The sequence below is a fragment of the Schistocerca serialis genome, chromosome 2 (assembly GCF_023864345.2).
Source record: "Schistocerca serialis cubense isolate TAMUIC-IGC-003099 chromosome 2, iqSchSeri2.2, whole genome shotgun sequence".
NCBI lineage: Eukaryota > Metazoa > Arthropoda > Insecta > Orthoptera > Acrididae > Schistocerca > Schistocerca serialis.
The window spans coordinates 760,975,286-760,998,414 of NC_064639.1; the positions used below are offsets into that span (position 1 = coordinate 760,975,286).

The 23,129-nt window shown below is 38.0% G+C and overlaps 1 protein-coding gene across 2 annotated transcripts in view; it reads left to right on the forward strand.

The window, feature by feature from the left end:
• The window catches only part of LOC126457972 (vacuolar protein sorting-associated protein 18 homolog), a 260,426-nt gene that overhangs the window by 27,663 nt on the left and 209,634 nt on the right, over positions 1–23,129 (forward strand). Inside the window, exons 5-9 of one of the 2 annotated variants that reach the window (XM_050094731.1) lie at positions 3,791–3,838; positions 8,193–8,382; positions 8,461–8,582; positions 12,506–12,691; positions 21,759–21,875. In XM_050094731.1, the coding sequence (XP_049950688.1) occupies positions 3,791–3,838; positions 8,193–8,382; positions 8,461–8,582; positions 12,506–12,691; positions 21,759–21,875 (663 nt within the window). The remainder of the gene's footprint in view (positions 1–3,790; positions 3,839–8,192; positions 8,383–8,460; positions 8,583–12,505; positions 12,692–21,758; positions 21,876–23,129) is intronic. The other variant, XM_050094732.1, reaches the window with a different exon arrangement.

Here is a 23,129-nt window from a genome sequence, read left to right on the forward strand (position 1 = left end):
CATGTCGTTATTCTTGATAATGGATGAAACATAGTGAGAGCTGTTAGTAATGCAGAGTTGGCCTCAGTGCATTGTTTCATTCATACTCTTCACTTAATTGTTGATGATTGTCTGAAGGCTCCATCAAATGTGACTCAAATGATAGCAACAGGTAGGAGGATCGTAACTAGTTTTAATCATTCTGGCACTACACAGGAAAAACTGCATTCTGTCCAAAAAGATTTGGATCTCCCTCAGCATGAATTGGTGCAAGGCATCAATATGCAGTGGAATTGTATGCTTGCAAGGCTGATGGAACAAAAATGTGGCCATTTCAATCAATATGCAGTGGAATTGTATGTTTGCAAGGCTGATGGAACAAAAATGTGGCCATTTCACACTATCTCGCAGTCTGTGATATTGCCAATCTGATTGCTGTACAGGGGGAGCTTTTAGAGCAGCTTTGGAAATTATTACACCCATTTGAGGAAATAAATATTTCGAATTCTGGATATGATTGTGTTTCTGAAATTTTTCTGTATGTTACTGCAATAATGTGATAAATTGAGCATATCAGAACTAACACCCAAATTAAGCCAGTTGATTCTTGTCATACAGCAAGGGTTGCACGAATGATTTGAAGACATCACAAGAAGTAAAAATTATTTGGTTACTACTGCTTTAGACCCATGCTTTAAAATGAATGTTCTCACTAGTCAACCGCAAAGAGAAAAAGTAAGGCAGTATATTTTGATTGATAGCCTAAAGAGGAACTCTGAAACAAGCAGCGACAATAGCACAAACTTTTCCTCTATTTGGGCCAAGAGGATGAGAACCAAAGAGCACAATCTAAGCCAGACTATTCACTCATCTTTTATTGATTGCTTTGAAGAGATGATTGGGGGGAAAAAAAAACATATCATGAACTGAAATAAATTAAGAACATATCATGTCATGACAATCCATACACATGGTGGCCAGCAAGAAAAAGATAAATTACTGTGTTTGGTAAATCTTGCGACAAAATGTTTGTTGCTACCAGGAAGTAGTGTTTATTAAGAATGCCTTTTCTCGGAAGCTGGGAATATCTATGAGGAGAAAATGAGTAAACTATTGCCAAAAATGCAGAAAAATTAATTTCTCTTCACCTTATCTTCCACTTCTAATTTTTAATTGTGAGAATTCAAGTGCATAGACTTCATTATTTTAAAAAATGTGCTCGTGGATTACATAAATGTATTTTTTTATACCTAGTTTTTTGTTAATTTTTATAATACAAAAGTTGATTACATCCCTTTGATTTCTTTAATGATTACAAGGAAAATACATTATTATTATTATAAAATAAATCAATATTTTCATTTTACCAGTATTTGACTACAACCAAATATCTTACTTACGTATTTGATATTGAGCCGAATAGTACCTAGATGTTCGTACTTAGATATTCAGTGTTCTACCAAATAGGATAAAAGTTGCTGAATAGGCCAAATTTCAGATAATAGCCAAATATTTGTTGCAAGTCTACAGATAGCAGAAGACTGCATTATACCTGTGCTGTCTGGAACCACCTAGATATTGGGATCTGTTGTCCTTGCCAGCATTTTCTCCGTGTTTCTCACCCATTAAGCAAATTCCAGTCTTTGTTGCCAATGAGCAGCAGTTGGCATGGGTGAATGAACCAGGCACATGTTGCAAAGGCCCTGTAAATAGAAATGTTTGCTGAATAGCCCCTTGGTTCCTGAGCACTTAGCTGCTCAACAGTTGCATGTCTATTTGCTTGTACACGTCTCTGTCATCTATGGCCCATGCTGCACCACAGTTGCCTTGGCACCAGTTTTGGTGCCATTTTGCCCTGCACAGTATACTTTAACAATGGCAGCACACAAACAGTTTACAAACTTAGCCATTTCAGTAATGCTTTTACCCTTGTCCCGAAAGCCAATGATCAGTCCTTTTGGATGGCAGATAAATTGCTCCATTTCCACATTGTGATGATGACTGCACTGTTTGCTGTATCTACCCAACATGCTTTATATACCCTCCTCTGCTAGTGCCATCAACTGTTTTCTGTAAATGGTTATTGCTTGTTGATGTTGAACATAGGCAGTGGCCACATCAATGTGACTGGACCACGTAAGACGACATCTCAGGGAGCATTGACTCCAGAATCCCCTGCTAGAGAAACAAGCCACAGATGATACATGTGCAGCACATGCAAGTCCAGCTGCAATCCACAGACTCCAGAATATGAGCATAGGCAAGGTTTTGGTGCCCGGCTTAGCTGTCCAATTGTCAATTCCATATCAGTGTTATCTCACCGAATTCGTTTGTCTGTGGCCAATGGTGCAATAGTTCTGCCTGTGATAAGGCCACATTGGACTTCCTTCATTTTTAGAACATTTTAATCTCACTCCTATCTGAATACATGTTTCATCATGAAATTGGAGAAGAATGGAGACCTCTTGTTTCTGGATGTAAGGGTTTGTTGAAAAGAGGATGACTCCTTGGGTCACAGTGTTTTTAGGAAACTAATACATATCAACCTATATCTGTAAGCTGTCATCACCCATCTTAACAGAATAGTGTATTGCAGACACTCGTTCATAGGGTTCAAGCTGTATCTGATGGAGTGTGTTCGTCAGCAGATCTTAGCCATATCCAATCTGCATTTTTCCAAAATGGGTTCTCCAATAAGCCAATTCACAATGCATTTCAGCCAAGCACTCATTAAACCAGGAGTCAGAAGAACGGGAGACCTCCATTAGAGTGGCTTTTCTGCAGTATGTAGGTGGTTGGTCCTTCAGGATCAGCAGACTTCAGGAAGCACCAAACAGAATTTCTCTTCCATCTTCTGGTTCAAGTGCAAATGATGGTGGGATCCATAAAAGATGGCTTAGGTGTAAGAATACGATGAATATACCAGACACTGAGGCAGTGTGGGAAATAATACATTGGCCAGACATTTTGCACTATTAAAGACACAGGATTTCAGTAAGGTAACACCGATGGGAAATTGAAGGCATGCTGGATTAACCAGGCACTAACATCTGGAGTGCAGACATGTTCTTGAGTCCGAGACTTGTGCCTGCCTTTCCCATGCCACACGTGGGGAGTCCATGATTGCTTTCTCTGCCAAGGGGCTCCAGATGTCAACATTCTGTGGAGTAATGTTACAGCTGTACCTGTCGGCAGCTTCACTTTTGTAGCAAATCATCATAAAAATTGGCAAGCCACAATAGCTAACTGTGTTTGCACTTGAAGATGATGAGCAGATGCCTCATAGAAACAGTCTGAGTGACAATGTCTTTAGTTTCATATATTTCCATCTGGTGAAGTGTGATATTCACATTCATTGTCTTGTAAATCTTTGTTTGTGTTAAGTCTTTCTACTCTTTTTTTTTTTTTTTTTTTTTAAATATAAAGGCATTGCACTTGACACGTTGCATTGTAGAACTGGTTGACTGTTAGTTCCCAGATACAATAAGATGATGATATTGTATCAGAAAAGAGAGAGATAATTATGATATTTATGAAAAGTGTTTGCTATATCCTTTGCAAAACTATAATTCATTCCATAAACAAAAACATTTTAGAGGCTGCTTTCCATCCAGCTCTTCTGCATGTAGGTTTGTGTCTGGATTGAAGCAGCCCATGTACATACTACAGTTATAAGTACTTTAATTTAAAAAGTTTCTAAAATATAATTCTGTGGATGAGATCATGTGAGTTGTGTGATGCATGAACTATACACAAAATAAATTTTTAATTTGTAAATGTCTAATCTAACCATTATTTGTGTTGGACGCAGCTCCCAAGCTATCTGCCTCTGTACGGAACTAGAGAAGTTGATGGTCTGGTAGGTTGTGTGTGTGATCAGTGCATGTTCTTATTACACAATTTGTTTTTCAAAAAAATTGAATTACTTAGCTTAATTGCAAGGATTTCCAGGTATTCCAAAACATTTTATGAATTTGTGTGGTTCCACAGAGCATTTTAAGTCTCAAATGTCTATGATGTATATTAGCAGACTAAAGTGACAAATGAAAATTTGTACCAAGGCTGGGATTTGAACCTGGGTCTCCTGCTCCCTAGACAGATTAACTAATGACTACGCTGTGTGGGCACAGTGACTTTGTGCAACTGCATGGACTACTCTAGTATGCTTCCTTCCTCAGTCCAAATTCCATATTAATGCTCCAGCCTACTGGTATTCCCCCTAAATTCAAACAGCATTGCAGAGGCTCTCTAACTGTATTGTAATAGCACACCAGTATCAAATGAAATGGAGGATTCTGCCTGAAACCCAAGCCTTGGTGCTTTAATCGCATGAAACTATGTGGTTCCAGAGATCTTTTGAAGTCTTAAACATCTATGATATTCATATGCAGACTGAAGTGACAAATGAAAATTAGGGACTGATGCAGGATGGGAAGGGAAACTGACTGTACCTATTCAAAGGAACCATCCTAGTATTTGCCTTAAGCAAATTAGGGAAATCACAGAAAACTTCAATCAAGGTGACCGGACACAGATTTGAACCGTCCTCTTCCTGAATGAGAGTTCAGTGTGCTAAGCACTGCATCACTGCACTATTTCACTGTATCAAGTGTACAGAGCTCTGCCTAAGTTGAATTTCCATTGTGGGAATACCAAGGGTCCTATTGACTCTGTGTGTGTGTTTGGGGGGGGGGGGGGGGGGGGGAGTCTTTCAGAGGAGTATTTGTACCACTGGGACACCTTCTGACACAACCAGTTAAGAAAACTTTGCTGTCAAAAGCAGTCACAGCTGATAGCTATCACCAATTTTAACAGGACACAAGCATGTTAGATTGCATTCTTGATTATAAAAGGAGGTGATGAATCATTTGAAAATGTCTCCAGGGCTGTATCTTCACCCACATATAACAGAACTGAAGCAGTGCATGTCAGAGAGCCTTTCGCACCAGACCAGCCAGGTGCCACCAGCATCTGCCATCACATAGTATTCCACTACACATCACCACTTTTGCCTCACCTTGCTGCTGCCCCTGGAGCTAATTTCATCCATGCTGCTTACTGGCAGCTGATTAACTTTGTAAAATTGCCTGGGCTCGTACAAAGTAGCATTGCCTGATAGACTGTAAATCTGCACCAGTATTGAAAGTGCTGTCAATTACTGGCTATAGAATTGAGTAGGTGTCAGAGTCTCCCGAATAATATTTCTTGTCTAGAAGTACAATTCCTGAACTATTATTTTATGCTGTTTTCGTGGACTGAAGGACTTTTTTTTTTTTTTTTTTTTTTTTTCGTAAGTGTACCTAATGATAGATAAACTAACTGTATCCTGTCAGACATTATTTGATGTGGAAGACCTCAAAGTGACAATGAGATATTAAGGATATATTATATGTATAGTGTAGTAGGACATAAGTTTACATTGTGACCCCTTCAGTGACAGAGATTTAGAAACAGCACTGGCAGATACAATAACAACAGCTGATTTTTAAATGTCAGGAGCTGCAACTACAGCAACTCTTGGAGCAGGTGTTGACCTACCATGTGGTAACCCCACCCATCTCAACACAGACCATGCTTGCACCATTCCTGGCATTTGACAGCACTCATTAGGACTGAAGTTCACGGGTAGCACACATGGTCCATCATCTGTGGTCACACACGTCATAGACGCTGCCCGATGATGGAAATATGGTCTTGTTTTGTATCGGCCAGAGTCTTCTGCCCTCACCCTGGATGAGCTTGTGGACAGACTAATCCACAACTGTGACCTAGCCCCTTGTCACAGATCATATCTGAATGACTGCAGTTCTTCCAGAGTTTGGAACAACCAGGACAGCTATACTTACAATGAGTTGCTTAACATGATGACATCAATGGATAATGGGAATTCACTTGCATGACGGATAACTGTGGCAACATGTATGCAGATATCCTTATATAGGAAAGGCTGTTACTGAACATGAACAATCAGAAAATCTGAGCCAACACCCTCAATCTACCGGATCCTAGCCATGAGAAAATACACAGCCATTGCACAGGTTTTTGAACTGGCATGGGCAGGCTCATGAGAGATTTCTTACACCATAGAGCAGCTAGTTGTGCTGCAACATTGTCTGAAGTTAAGGGCATTTTAGTGCTAACTCATAATGCTTGAGATTTTATTTGAATGCAAAATTCTTAAAATGATAGTTTCACAATATGTTATACAAGTTGAATGTAGTACAGCAGCTAGTGAGTTTGTTCCGTATTTAACTATCTACCATTTGTGGAAATATATAGCTGCCATGAACAGTTCACAATTACACTTTCTGATTTTTTGAGTATAGATTCACGGAAGAAAATGATCAAGAATACCAGTGCTTCATACATTTATTATTGTCATTTCCATTCATCTGAGAGGAGAAGTATAAAATTTAAATAAAAATTCCTTCTTTGCTATAAATGGATTTCATTGTTTTGTTACTCAGTACATTGCGTAACTTTAAGTGAAGAAACACAACAGTTGATTTTTCAGTAACATTCTAAAGGTTTGTAGTGCAGATGTTATGGTAAGCATTATCTCCATCTCCACTGAAGTATTGCAGTTCTGCAGCTTTCATTTTCATATATTAATAGTGAAGTTTTTGTTCCTGAATTTACATGGTACCAAAACAATCTTGTTTATGACCAGTAACTAATGGAATAGTAGAAAGGGAAAAGCAGAATTGCTTATGAATACACCAGAATGTTCCAAACCAGTAAATTTGATTTGGCAGCAAAAGTTCCCTGCAGTGAGTCCCCTGATACATTACTGTTGCTTGACTGGTTATCAATTGATAATAGCACACACTATGAGCCGTCTTAATGTTACTCATAACAATTTGATGCTCAAGAAATTCTCATTGCACGTGAGCCCTGCCCTGGCTCTTTTTCCCATCCTAGCCAACAGTTTGCAATGCTTGTAGATTCAATTTTAGTTGAGGATGAGTTGGAAGTTGTGCATTTTTTGAAGTTTTATATATAAGGAGTCTTTCCCAAACAGATAGGAGGCAGATTTTAGTATAATACAGAATTTTTGGATTTTCCATTCATTGTTAGTGATCAGGTGGCTCCACATACCTGTTTTTAAGCTGCCATTTGTCTCGAACTGTTTTCCTCTTTGGGAGGCAATTTAATATGCAATTGCTTTATGTTTTGTTCTTTTTGTGTGAATATCTTTTTAGTGTCTGGTAGGCAATAGTTTACCAAATTCATCCCTGATTATGCTAGGGGAGGGTGCTGAAGAGTTAGTGACTGCATGCCAAATAAAATAAATAAACAAAAAAAAGGGTAGAGAAACTGGTTTTACGTCACTTTGAATCTTGCATTATTTTTTCAGATGTTCTCTAATCTTTACTTTATTGCACATGTTTTACTCCCCAGACCTTCTTCATGTGGAACGGGTTACTGCAGCAGGAAGAATGGCCACATCTGGAGTGGTGATTTACTCCATGTGATATTCATTGGAGTTTACCAGGAAAACATGTCATGTTATCAGATAGGTTATAATTGCTGATAAACATCTCAATTTACTTTAATGACACCTTTAAGAAACCTTTAGAACAAAGCAAGTTTAAACCAAGTGGTGTGATATCTTTTACTTGCAATGTATAGCACATCTGCTTCTGTTGTCGATTAAAAAAACAGGTGCAGTTTATCATAGTATGACTGTGTCCAATTCATATGAACAATAATTATGGAAAGGAGAATGCAGTCATTAAGATGTAAAGAAATATAGTTACAGTAAGATGGTAACCCATAGCTCTGTCCAAAAATAACCATGCTTCCAGTAGAAGTCCATAATTCTTCAATGACTTGTTGAGAGACAGGAGACCTGTCATTATTCTCAATTCTTCCAGATTTTCTGATGCGCTCTGTGTTAATGAGATATTAAACTTTCAGTAACAGATTCTAAATTCATTGTTTTGAAAGTGTGTATGAGCTGTGTCTGTTCAACATCTAACAATTTATTTTATTTCAATTGTTAGCAGAAGACTATGAAATCATTCTGCAATGAACCAGTGACTGATAAATATTTTTATGTATGTTAGGTCTTACTTTGGTGATAGTTCTAATTTCTGTGTTGTCACTGTAAATTTCAATCTAAATTAAGTTTATATTCCCGGCCAAATGCAGTATATTGAAATTATTCAAATATCACATCTTGGAAACTGAAATAATTGTTCATGTAACAGGTGTTTGATATTGGCAAAGGAGAGAATGTACCAATAACAGGATTGGAATTCCATCGAATACCTAGTACAGATACATATTTCATTCTTGTGACAACTCCTTGTCGCTTGTATCAGTTCATTGGCAGTGTGACAAATGCTGAAGAAAAATTATTTTTCACACAGATATTCAGCAGCTATATATCAAATCCAGGTAATAAAGAATAACGTTCTTTTTCTAGGTTAGTATGAGATATTTACTTATTAGATGAACTTCATGAATTTATTTCAGAACGATTTCAAGAAATCCCTAGCAGTTTGAAATATTCCAGACTAGAGTTTCATTACCAGACACCTAAAGGACTCCCAAAAATCATCGCTTGGCTAACTGAGCCTGGAATATTTTATGGACAGGTAAATAAATAAAAAAACAATCATATACAGTAGAGATGAGAAAATTATGTTGCGTGATCAAATTAAAAGGACAAATAAGTGAAAAATATTTCTGAAACTTTTTATGTTGACCATATTGTAGCATGAACAACACTTCAGTCGAAAGATGTTTGTATGGTTTGAAAGCTTAAGTGATTAAGTGTGGCAGAGGTAGGTGTCATAATGAGCTTTTTGCAGCCATGGTTGCAATTCTTTTCTTGTGATATGTAAAACAAAGGAATGTGAGTAGAAGTGCAAAATTAATAGGCAGACAGATTTAATTTTGTTTTAGTTTTGAAACTGTACATTCTATTCATGATGCAACATAACAGAAGGCAAGAATATTTGCATAGGCGTTATTCATGTATCCAAACAAAGCGTAGCAGACCTTGGCTCCTCATCACTTTTCAGTAAAAATTAAATTTCTTTATCCTTTTCTGACAGTTATGGCAAATCAGTGCAGCAGACTCTGAATGTTGAATGTTTTAAGAAATTATTGCAGTGTTGTACTGGTATTATAAAGAAGCAGCATACCTATAGTCTTAAGAAAATGTATTTGTAAGGGCTGCAGCATAGCGTATACCATGTGTCTGTCAATTCCTGGTTTTATGTTCTGGTCTTGAAGCTAATGAGTAGTGCAAATGTTGTTAATAAGCTGAAGCAATGGCACAAATGATGATCATTTTGTTTAACCTCGGATACCAAGACAAGTCAAATTATTTTCTGGCAAATTATCTTTGTGTGTTTTTAATGCAGTAATGTTGCATTCCATGTTGATTTCACAAGTTGAACATACAAATAATAATTAATAAAATTTTCTCGGGCTTCCAGCCATGTCAGGTGGTTAAAATCCCAAGAGCTTTCAACCAAGCTCTCCTCAGTCATTGTGAAGTGGTAAGAATAACTGCTGTGTCACCGTGGCCGCGTCATTATATAGCCGCACTGCTGGCTGTGACATCACTAGTACTCTCTTCCCCACCATATATGGTAATGTTTTCATCCCGCGGTTTAACCTTGTGGTGGCCGGGTCCCAGGCTGTGCTGAGGTGCAAACCACTGTCCTTGTTGATGGTGTTTTCAGAGGTTTTTATTTCAATAGCTTCTTTTATGACGCTATCCCAAAATCCCTTCGTCCTCATAACGACAGATGATTCGTCGAATAGAATTCGGTGTCCATTTTCTAAGACGTGTTCTACCACAGCTGATTTTTCTGGATAGCATAGCCATAAGCACCTCTCGTGTTCCGTCTGGGATTGCTCCATAGTACGTACTGTTTGGCCAACGTAGTAACAGCCAGACTGACATGGTATCTTGTACACTTTGTCCTAGATTGTCCTTCACAGGCCTCATGAGCAGTCGGATTTTTGCTGAGGGCCTGAACACCGATGAAATGTTATATCTCTTCAGGAGCCGGCTAATCCTTCCCATCACTGTACCACAGAAAGACAAAAACACAAGTTTCTTGCTTTCTTCTTAGGTGGTGTTCTCTGTTGGTGTGTTTCTTGTGTGTCACACTAGATATAGTGCGTGACACCTGTCCGTGGCTGTACCCGTTTTCCCGGAAGACTTTTCGGAGATGGCTCAGTTCTACAAATAGTAAATTTATTTTATTCCTTTACTCATAAATGATCTTAATTTGTGTGTAATTTAAGGAGCAAAATTATAACATTGTCATCTTAAATTGCTGAAAGCCCCTCGTATATGTTAAGTTATAAGTGTTTTGGACAATCATCAGGAAAAGTAGTCTGACTTAACTACTGAACTAAACTGTGTTCCTAGATATTTCTTTTACTGTACCACATTTGCATGAAGTTAATATTCATTTTCACTTGTTAATATCTAGTGTGGCTATTCTGTCTGGTGATTTTATCTGTTCATTATCCTGCAATTAACTTTTAAGTTTGGTTACATTCTAAACTCTGATGCTAGTCCCAAAGTTGCTTGATGATTTATGCTTCTTCGTCATTGCCATTATCATATCACCAGCACTGCTGCCACAACCACCACCATCACTGTTTCTGTGTGCTGTGCACCAATCCTCTATAGGTAAGTGGTTGCCTTTCCCTTATTTTACTAATTTTTCCATCCAGGAATTTCCAATATTGCTACAGATATAGATCAGACATCTAAGTAAAGCATCATATGCATGCAAGCTCCTGTTGTACACAGATAAGCCAAAACATTGTGACAACCTGCTTAATAATGTGTTGGTCCCCTTTGGAATGCAATACAACACAGATTCTACCTGATAATATCCCAGATGTGTTCCATCAGATCAGATGAATTTAGTGACCAAGACGTCAATGTGAGTTCACTATCGAGCTCCTGAAACTACTTTAAGGTGATTCTGGCCTTGTGGTGAAAGTTATCCTGCTGGAAGATTACATTGCTGTCAGGAAAGACATCAAGCATTGTGGAATGAATGAGGTCTGCAGTAAGATTCACATACTCCACAGCCGTCATGATGACTTCAGTTATTACCACAGATCCCATGGTAGTCCATATGAAAATCCTCCATAGATAATAGTAAACCCTCCACTTGCATCTGTTTTGGTAACCATTTACCTGTATGTCAGTGTATCCAGACATGACCATCGGCATGGTTAACAGAAAATGTGATACATCTGACCAGACAACATGTTTCTGTTGATTCGTGGGGTACCGTCAATGATCCTGTGCCCACTACAGTCATAACCTAGTGCTGTTGGGTCAACATACATAGGTGTATGTAAGGTTCATGTGCTATGGAGCTACATGTTCAGCTGCAAGGAACATTGTGCTCTGAACACTGCACCAGCATTGTTTTCTGTCGCCACATCTGTGTTACAGAGCAGGCAATCATGTGACCACCTCATTCTCTGATGGGGCATGGATGTCCAACATCATGTTGCCTACTGTGGTTTCATGATCCTTCAGCCACTTTCCGTAAATGCTCACACCAGTAGAATGTTTTGACATTGCTGATATGCCCATTCCCAGCCACTGGACTGTAATCGTCTATAACAATCTGTCGTTTCAAAGTCATTAATGTCAGTGGATTTCCATTTGTGGTCTGAACTACTGCTAAAATAATTTACCATTTTTCTCCACTCAAGTTATACACTTTCCTTACTGATTCACTTGCTCACAATATGACCAGAGAGCAATTAATCTAATGGTGGGCAATGATATAATGTTTTGGCTCATCTGTGTACAATTAGTGTAAGGACCACAAGAACAGTACGCACAAAATTAGGGTGTGCACAGAGGAATACGGATGCAGATCTGTCATCCACTTCAGTTGTGAGTGCAATAGGAGAGAAGTGACTGATACAGTGGTTTGCATGATATATTTGGACTGGTATTTTGTAAAATGAGAGAAAGTATGTTGTTTTGTGCTGAACCTTTTCATGTCAAGTGTATTCTTCAGTGCATTGTATTTATTTTGTTGTTATCTGCTCCACACATTATGTGCCAATCTTGAATTAGAAACTTGAGATAATTGTGTACAGATAAAATTTTTAATTTTTGGAACAACAAGACGTGATATTAGATACTCAGTGTATGATACTAAATATAAAGATGCTGCTTTATGTATAAATCTGTTACATGTTCTCTGTTCATAAGGAGCTCCTTGTCTTGGATCTATGGAATGAAAAGTGTATATATCTACGTAGCCTTGGTGTAAAAAAATTTCGAAGTGCAGAAGCCCAAAACTCGCCTGCATTCTCCATATTTTATGTTGTTATGAGGTTACTTATAATACTGGCAATGGAAAAAATATTTTTATGTGTTTACCTCACAGGTGTATTACTGGTTCATGTAGAAATGTTGCATCAGTCTCTGATAGGCTATTCATTAATATGTAATAAATATTTCTAGTCCTGTGAGTGTTCATTATCAGTTGACCTTCTCTTTTCTCTACAGCTTGACACTAGCAATAGTGATTCTGTCCTGAGCAACAGCCAGCTGCTGCATTACCCTGCACCATCTGAAGGGGCTCCACTTGCATTTGTCATCACAGAATTTCATACATTATTGCTTTTTGCAGACCATGTGAAGGGAGTTTCCTTGCTAAATCATGAATTGATATTTGAAGACTACTTCAGTGAGGTGAGGGTTCTCATATTTGATAATATTAATTTTTTAATCATTTTACTTTCAGTTATCACATACTGAGCAGCAACACTCAAAAAATTTGAAGTTGTAGTTAGCAATCCAAATACACTTGTGGTCCATTTTTTATCATCTTCTTTGTTGCACTTTAATTTGGATTTTTCTATGTAGATTTTACATTTTATGATTAGATGAGACAAGAAGAAATCTTTTGTAATTGTATTTGCATGAAACTGAGAATTTTGTTTCTTTGTTGAATACTGACACCAGTGTGTGGGAGCTATTTTGGTAATTTACCTTCATATATATGGGGGAGTACATTCTTGGAGAGCAGATATTGCTCTTCCATTAAGCAGTTTGATTAACTAGTGAATTCTGACCAACTGTATAATTGTTCATACAACATGTTCAGCAGAACCTTGCATTTTGTTTATAAATCGCTAGTTCATTCTTTGCTTGTTTGATTGATGCTTACTTGCACTTCAAAAGACCTCTTGAAATTATCAAATACATAAGAGAGGCAGGTTACTTGTAGTTACATCAGAATACTGAAGTAGTACCAAGTTCTTGTTTTGAAATGGAGAGAGAAATGTGTGTGTGTGTGTGTGTGTGTGTGTGTGTGTGTGTGTGTGTGTGTGTGTGTGTGTGTGTGCACGTGCGCATGCGGGGTGGACGTGGGGGGGCGTGAATTAGAGAAGATAAAGATGACCATCATTTCCTGCAGCATTTTAACTCTCAACCCTTAGCTTTATTTGTGTAATTTTCATTACATTCTTTTGAATTTAAATAAAGAGGACCAACTCAGTGGTTTCTCTTTTTACTTGCAGAAGTGTTGCTGCAAGATTAAACATGAAGCTAGATATCTCTCTCTTTGTATGTGTGTGTGGTGGGTAGGGGCTGGATAGAGGGATGGAGGGGGGGGGGGGGGGCACTCTGTTTTGAACCCTAGACAATGAAGCATGGTCTATATGGAAATTATTTGTACTTTTAGTGTTGTGGATTTGAATTTCAGAATTCATTCACATTCATTATTAATCAAAAACACCATTACGGAGTAAATTTATTGACATATGAGCATAAGAAACCCAATGTCTTTGAGGAAGCTATTGCAAGATGTTCAATTTTTGACTGCATGCTTTTATAGAAAAAATATACTTTTGACCTTAACTGCTTTGTCCCAGAAAATTATTAAATGGTACAACCTGAGGGAAAAAGTATGCTAGCAATCCTGTCGCGTGGTTGTCACAGTGAGAGAGATTTCTAAGTATAAAGCATGCAGAACAGAGTTTTTAGATTAACTAATCCACATGCTGATGCCATCTCTGAATGTAGGGATTTTACACACATGGTGTTTCATTTAGTTTGTGCTTATTGAACTATACTCCTGTTACCTTAAGTCATGCTTTTTAGTTTGGTTTTAGAATGTGAGAGGGAGTTGAAATATTTTGAGTTTTGCATTTGTTGTGTGAAATTGAGCACATTAACAGTCACTTTTTTGGTTCATAAACAATTATTTATATTCAAAATATACAGAAGAATTAAAATGATCTACTTATATCCCTTATTTATCTGAAAACTATGAGCTCCAAATCACCAAAAAAATTAAAAAATTAAAAAATGTGTTGCTCTTACAGCATTCCAATTTTCATAATTTGTTTTAAAATGCAGTTAGGTTAAGATTTCCTTCAACATGAATTTCTTGTAACATTCAAGGCTTACTAAAAGTGTCTTGTGTCCAGATCACACTGACATTAAGCATTCATCTACGAGGATGGTTTAAAAGTCCTCAAAACAGAATAGAAAAAAAGTACTTACATCACTGAAACTCTCTTTATTTTTCAATGTAGTTTCCTTGTAGATTAATGCACTTGGTCCAACGATGTTCCAGTGTCTTGATCCCATCTCAAAAATGAGTTTCCTCCAGACCTGCAAAATAGTTGTCAACTCCATCTATCAATTCTTTGTTTGAAGCGAATCTTCACCCATCAAGAAAAATTTTCAGTTTTGGGAAGAAATGGAAGTCTTGTGGGAGCCATATCAGGTGAATAAGGCAGATGTGGCAACAATTCATACCTTAGTTTGTGTAATTTTGTCATGGCGACAGCACATGTGTGCATGCGCACAATGTCATGATGGACCATGACTTTAATCCTTGCTAAACCTGGTTGTTTTTTGCATATCTTTTGTTGCAATTTGTCTAGGAGGTTAGCATAGTATTCTCCAGTAATTGTTTGCCAAGTGGGGAGATAATCTACAAACAGAATCCCCTTCGCATCCCAGAACACTGTTGCCATGACTTTTCCCTCTGAAGGAATTGTCTTTGCTTTCTTTGGCGGCAGAGAATCAGCATATTTCTACTGCTTTGACAGTTGTTTTGTCTCTGGGGTATAATAGTGCACCCAAGTTTCATCTGTGGTCACAAACCAGCACAAAAATCTTGTTTGTTTCTCATAAAACGGGCCAAATTTTGTTCTGATATGTCCATTCTCCTGCGTTTTTGATCCGGCATCAAGAGTTGCGGCACCCATCTTGCAGATGATTTCATTTCTAATTCTTCAGTTAAAATGTGATATACTCTTTCAGAGGACATCTGGCAAGTGTGAGCAATTTCAAGCACTTTCAATAGGTGATCCTTCATGACCATTTCGTGCACTTTTGCAATGACTTCAGGAGTAGACACATCTTGGCTGACCACTGGGCGGATCATCATCTAAGATCTCCCAACCAAATTTGTCCACTTGGCAACAGTTGAATATGAATGGCGGAGTCCCACAGTGTATTCTGGAAATCAGCATGAATGTCCTTTGCCTTCATACCTTTCTTTATGAAGTACTTAATCACTGCTCGAATCTCGATTTTTTTTCCATCTTTGCAAATCACTACTTGGGAATAACAACAGAGCCACGTCACTACCACAACTCTCTTCCAAGGACACTTATGTGGCACGTGTTTACAGGCAACAGTCCAATGAGTATCATGTGAACAACTCATTGCGCTAGTGCTGACCTCTAGTGGTGATTCTGAGAACTTTTCAAATCACCCTCGTACATCGAAACTTATACTTACTTTCAGCCACCTGGATACTCTTCCTCCTCACTGTTTGCACCATGCGTGTCTGGTTAAAGAGTGTGGTAGTCAGCATGATGGTTTTCAGGGATGTAAGGAAGCAGAGACAACAAGTCCTTGTGTTTTGCAGCAGCAATCTTTCTGCCACCAGAATACAAGTGGTCCTCATTTTACAAGCATTAATAAATTGTGATGAGTTCGAAATGTTGAAATCTGTTGGTGTCCTCTTTCTGAGGTTTTCCAATATGTTTGTTAAGAATCTCAACTTCCTTCAAAAAAACACAGTGGAAAGTAGTTTTCTTTAAATTGGATAATGCAAGGTATCCTGACCTCAATTTTCATGACAAAAATTTGATGCAATTCCATCTTTTGTCCAGATGTGCTCATCTGTTTCTTAGCTAGCTTTTAAGTTGGTGCTTGTAAATCTTAAAATATCTTTCTTTGTCACCCTCTGCACAGGCAAAGGACTCTTCACTTGGGCCATTTTACCAGTCCTCTGAAGTAACAACGTAGTCCATTTTCCTGATCTCTTTCTTAACAACACCAAAGTCACTATGAGAAGACAAAAAGATTTGCCCAGGAATCGAGTAAACAAACAAGAGATGATTTCTGAAGCACCTCTTGAAGCCATGTTTTCATACTATTTACACATAACACCACCATCATTGGTACATATGTGGATATCAAAGTTGTATACACAAAATTGTGTCAGTACACCACGTAAGCAGATATCTTGGGTGTTGAACGAGTTTTCGTCAAACCAAATTTATTAAACAAAAGTCTTTCTTCTGTGCAACATTCGACTCGATACTGTCTCAGAAGAGTATAAGTGTGATGTATATGAACAACCAGATGTATTATATCCTGTTGTTGGGAAAGCATGCATCACACACCTTACATGTATTGGTATTAGGCAGCTTGAAACCTATATTAAATTTTCTTGTGAATATTGTTCTGACAGTATTATACTCATCGCACCACAAACCATTTCGTCTATCTTCATTTTTGTAAAGTCAGTGCATTTCAGCTACAGATTTCACAGAATCTCTCCCTTTCCCTCTCCCTCTCCCTCTCCCTCTCCCTCTCCCTCTCCCTCTCCCTCTCCCTCTCCCTCTCCCTCTCCCTCTCCCTCTCCCTCTCCCTCTCCCTCTCCCTCTCCCTCTCCCTCTCCCTCTCCCTCTCCCTCTCCCTCTCCCTCTCCCTCTCCCTCTCCCTCTCCCTCTCCCTCTCCCTCTCCCTCTCCCTCTCCCTCTCCCTCTCCCTCTCCCTCTCCCTCTCCCTCTCCCTCTCCCTCTCCCTCTCCCTCTCCCTCTCCCTCTCCCTCTCCCTCTCCCTCTCCCTCTCCCTCTCCCTCTCCCTCTCCCTCTCCCTCTCCCTCTCCCTCTCCCTCTCCCTCTCCCTCTCCCTCTCCCTCTCCCTCTCCCTCTCCCTCTCCCTCTCCCTCTCTCTCTCTCTCTCTCGGTATTTATAGGCTTCATTTTCTAACATTTCTGCATTGTGAGTCTTGTCACCGGAATAATCAGTGTCATTAGGTGTTTCATGATGAGTGTGAGATGTTTATGCACTTTGGCCTCCTGTAGCAATAGATAAATGCCACCTAGATATCACAAATATATCGCAAAATGCTTTAGCACGAACTGTTACTGAAACACTGTTCACATTCTTTATGCAATATGCACGTGATAACTTTCTTTTAATATCACTGTCAAAATCTGCACTGTTTCTATAAACTCTATTGCTTGGTTTACCGTGCACAACACTGTACAAAAAAACATTTTTCAGATTATATTTTCATAGACTATAAAACTCAGCAAAGTGATTGTCCTTATCATTGTCCATAAGTATGTGATACTCACCAACTGGTGTTAGCTTTCATAGACTTCATAGCACATTCACAGCTACAACCCTGTTTCCTCCCTGGAACAGCTTTGTTAATTTTTTCACTTTCTCTTCTTCCAGTCATTTTAATTTCTTTCATGTTTTCTAGATCTGTCACAGCTGCTAGACACAAAATCATGTCACTACCAGCCATGATATTGACACTAAAACATGTGACTACAAACATGTGTGCCATTGGCTTCCACTAGCTGACATAATGTTACTCTTTGACTAAGCTGAGTGTCTCACAAATTTTAAAAAAGTCTCAATGAAGGATGTGGAAAATATTATAGTATTTAAAAAAAATAAAGACTCTGCTGGGTGGGGTGGGATACCCACTAAAGTGAGTAAAGCAGTATATCACATAATAGCACCTGCACTAACTCAAATAATGAACTGATCTTTTGAACAAGAATGCTTTGCTGGTGTGTTGAAGTATGAAGAAGTCAGACCTCTGTTAAAAAAAGGATCGAGGGAAGACGTGGGAAACTATCACCCTATTTCTTGTCTTCCTAACCTGTTGGAATTATTAGACAAAGTAGCCGCAAACCAAATTTAAAATTTGTTGTAAAAATGATATTGCAAGTAACAAATTTGGATTTCAACAATGGGAAAAAACCCCTCTGGATGCAGTGAATAACTTTACTGAAAATGTATGCAAAGCATTGGACCAGAGACGTAAAGTTTTAGGTATCTTCTGTGATCTGACAAAATCCCTTGACTTGATAAAACACATCTTGCTTACCTGAAAATTAGATAAATATGGCATTAAGGGCAATACTCTGAAATGGCTTATGTAATGCCTGTACAACAGAAAACACAAAGGGTAGCTATCACTACAAATTCAGTGACTTAATATTCTAAATGGAGTAGGGTATCACTGGGTGTGCCTCAAGGCTCCAAATTAGGGCCAATCCTGTTCCTATTGTGTATAAATGGCTTATCCGCAAATATAAATTTCCTATCTGTTCTGTTCATCGATAATACTTCTGTTTTAATTAAAGATGAAAGGGCAGAAAAAATTCGGAGCTCTATTGTGAGCACGTTGGCTACCCTGGAAAACTGGTTCCAGTTAAATGGTCGGAAACTGAACACTGCAAAAGGCCATATGGTACCTTTCTAAACAAACATTCAAAATGTGTGGAACTTAAAATATAACATAACAATAACTTATGGAAGAAGCTGATATAGTCAAATTCCTTGAACTAAATGTAGACAAGAACTTAAGCTGGAATACATGTATTGACTTCCTATCTAATAAATTGAACAGTTTCAATTTGAAATGCAAATAATAGCAAATTCTACTCAAATGAGCACACAAAAAATAGCATATCCTAGTTGTTTTAAATCTGTCATTATGTATGGTATAATTTTTGGGGGAAGAAAATTATCGTGTACATGTGTACTGTACAGCAAAAAGAAGCCTGTCGCCCATTATTTTGGAAACTACGAATCATACCTGTTCCCTCTGTATAGTCTCATACTCAGGGAATGAGTGTAGGGGGAGCAGATGCAAGAATCCTGCATCATTGCTAATGACAAGGTCCAAGTGTAGCTGTTGCATTCTTCCAAGCTATCATGAAGGGTCAAACGTGTACCTGTGTTGTGTGGATGACCGTAACGAGTGCTTGTACAGTGTAATCTTGGATGTGTGTTCCCTCCATATACATTTATGAAGTTATGATGTTCCTAGACTGCAGAAAAAAATTATTTGAGAAGAGAAATAAAAAGAATTTTATGCTACCCACGCATCAGTAGAAATTATATGCTTGGTCACAACAGAATATGAGGATGACGAAGTATAATAAATAAATGGGCAAAAATATATTTAATATGAAGCCAGATACTCTAAAAATAAGGCTACAGCAGATTATAAAGATTCACAGAATTTGAGCAAGATGTAACATAGTGTTATATTTTTTAAATTATGTTTATAACAAAATTGAATTATTATTGGCATCAGTTGTTCTACGTGTATTACGAAGTATTACTACAATTTTGATGAGTCTCCTGTACCTGAATCAAATGTGTGTGTGTGTATGTGTGTGTGTGTGTGTGTGTGTGTGTGTGTGTGTGTGTGTTTTTTTTTTTTTTTTTTTTTTCAGACCGAAAATTTGCTTTATACTGCTCTCCATGTTCTACTCTATTGTGTGCAAATCTCTTCATCTCCAAATAATGACTTGACTACAGCCTACAGCCTTCTGACTCTGCTTACTGTATTCATCTCTTTGTCTCCCTCTATGATTTTTTTAACCCCCCCCCCCCCCTGCACACACACACACACACACACACACACACACACACACACACTCTCACTCTCTCTCTCTCTCTCCCCTCCAATACTAAATTGGTGATCGTTTGATTTCTCAGAACATGTCCTATCAACCAATTCCTTCTTTTAGTCAAGTTGTGCCACATATTTCTTGTCTCCCCAGTTCCGTTCAGTACTTTCTCATTAGTTATGCAATCTGCCTATCTGATCTTCAGCATTTTTCTGTAGCACTATATTTCAAAAGCCTCTATTCTCTTCTTGTCTAAAATGTTTATCATCCATGTTTCACTGCCATACATGCCTACATTCCAGACAGATACTTTCAGAAAAGACTTCCTAACACTTAAATCTATGTTTGATGTTAACACGTTTCTGTTTTCTGAAATGCCTTTATTGCTATTGCAAGTGTGCATTTTATATCCTCTCTACTTTGGCCATCATTAGTTGTTTTGTTGCCCAAATAGCAAAACTTGTCTACTACTTTTAGTGGCCTGTTTCCTAATGGCCTGATTTAATTCAAAAACATTTCATTATCTTTGTTTTGCTTTTGTTGATGTTCACCTAATATTCTCCTTTCAAGATGCTGTCCATTCTGTTTAACTGCCCTTCCAAGTGTTTTACTGTCTCTAACAGAATTGCGATGTCATTGGCAAACCTCAGTGTTGTGGGACTAATAAATCATAATTCACAATTCTTAGCTTCCTCTTGCATTGTAAAATCATTTATGTATATCAAAACTGGCATGACCCAAGTCCCGAGCATTACAGGACAATGTATTTAATGTTTCTTCAATCTTAATTTTGTTTTACTTCTGTGGTGTTGTTTGTTAATGTCATCCTCAGATGTTTGTTGTTAAAATCTTTCTCTTGTATGGTGGGAGAGTAAAAGTGGATATTAATTATTCATATATTGTGGTATAATAAATATGTAAGAGTAACATCCAAATATATCAGTAACTCTTTTTTTTAACAATTTATGGGTTAGGTCCCTATTGCATTGAAGCACACAACTGCATAGTAATAGTTTTTGTAGAATTAAATATTTAGCTATTTGCTATGAACCGGTTATAAGCCTGTTCCACTATTTTCTTGGCTGTGTCTACTAAACTTTACATGACAATTTTTGAAAATACCTGCAATGTCTTTGGTAAATCATTTATGTATATCAAAACTGGCATGACCCAAGTCCCGAGCATTACAGGACAATGTATTTAATGTTTCTTCAATCTTAATTTTGTTTTACTTCTGTGGTATTGTTTGTTAACGTCATCCTCAGATGTTTGTTGTTAACATCTGATTCCACCCAGAATGGTGATGCATTTGACACTGTAACATTTTAGATTCTCTGACGAGCTCACAGAAAATGTCAATAGGATAGCTTTTCTTGTTTATTTAAAGTTTTTTGATTAGATCACATATTGCTTTCTCTATAGCGAATCGAACATGTAATTCCAATTGAACATTCATTAAAAGATTGTTGCCAGAAATGTCATTCTGTTATAAGCTAGTTGTCAAAATTCTTGATGACATTGAAAAATGGGAGAAGGGTGTATAATTGTCACCACTTCTAAACATCAGTATTACTGATGAAATATGCAATATGCAGGACATTAATAGAACTGCTGAATGTGTTTAAAGTTGAGTCACCTTGTTGCCTCTGTCATTCTTAAAATGTAAAACATTAGACACCTTGAAAAACTATGTGATATGACATGTTCAGCTGCACTTTCTTAATGTTATTGCAATAAAATTTGTATTACTGTAGTATATTTATAGTTTTAGTACAGATTAGATATTTGTTCTCTTTTGTGTATTTTTATGCTTTTAGCTGTAATTTTTTTTTTTGCAGAGTGTAGGAAAACTAGTCAGCGTAACAAAGGATCCTATTAGAGGCACCATTTGGGTATATACAGAAAAAGCTGTGTTTCGTTACAAAGTAACACAGGAAGAAAGAAATGTGTGGCAGGTATGTTAAGAAAAACTGACTTCCTCATGAGTGTGTTTACATATGTAGATAGATGGAATGCACCTCTGTATCACTTACTGGAAGGGAGCAGTTCAAAGTTTTATAAGGGCCATGAGTAACTGTAGTCAGTAGAAATTCTCAAATCTGAGGTTCCTTTACACCCATCGAGTAGGGGTCTGTCAGAACCAAATTTCAACTATATGCTCTACAGAGAAAATACTAGTGTAGAAAGCATCTGCGCAAGGCATTACGTGTCTGTAGTTTGTGTGGGATGATGCTTCTGCATCTGTAGTATTTTATAAGTTAACTGTTCTTCTGGGTAATGCCAAGTGTGAAAGACAACCAATGCTTTAGTGCAGAAGGAAATTATCTGCCCTTATACACTGCTGTCATTAGAATTGCAATGCCAGGTATGGTAGCAAATAATGAAATTTTACTTATTGTGCGTATACAATATAGTGACTGGATGATTAAATTTGTAGGTGATTTGGAAGTACACAGGTTGCAAAGACTAATACACAGAGCTGCTCCCTTCTAACATCAACAATGGATTAAACTTGGCTGGGGGTTAAGTTGAACTGAGCTTGGATGACAGACATGGGTATGTTATTCCATACTGCTTCAAACCTATGCCAGAGTTCATCAGTTGAGTGAGGGCTTGCCAGTCTCCCAGCAATCCACGACCAGATTTTGTCAGTGACTGAGAGACCTGAAGAGCTATCTGTTCAGAAAAACAATAGAATGCCCTCGGTATTGAAATAAGAAACAGGCTAGGACAGCATGGACAACATGTGGCATTGCAGCCTGTTGAAACATAATGTCGTGGAGACTTCAAAGGTAGGCCACAACTACCAGCCTTGAAACATCGGAAATGTAATGGTTACTGTCCAAAGTATCAGCTGTGTGAGGCAGAGGAGACTGAGTTGTGTACTCAATGGCTCCCCATACCATCACACCTGGTGCTGGATCTATGCGATGACGAAGAATGCAGTTGGCAACACTCATCAGAAAAGGTGAGGTGGTACCGCTGCTGTGTCCAGTCTTGTCATTGGGCACAAAATTACTGGCATCCCTCTCTCTGCTACCATGGCAAAAGAAGCTGCAACAGTGATATCCTTGCTGACAGACATTGTCACACTGTCTGTGTGGCTACTTTTCTTGCTGCAAACAAACTCCCTTTGTGACTCGAGGTATGTAATATGGCTGTACAATCCTGCATGGCTGAGTGAACAGTGTGGCTGTCCTCACAGGCAC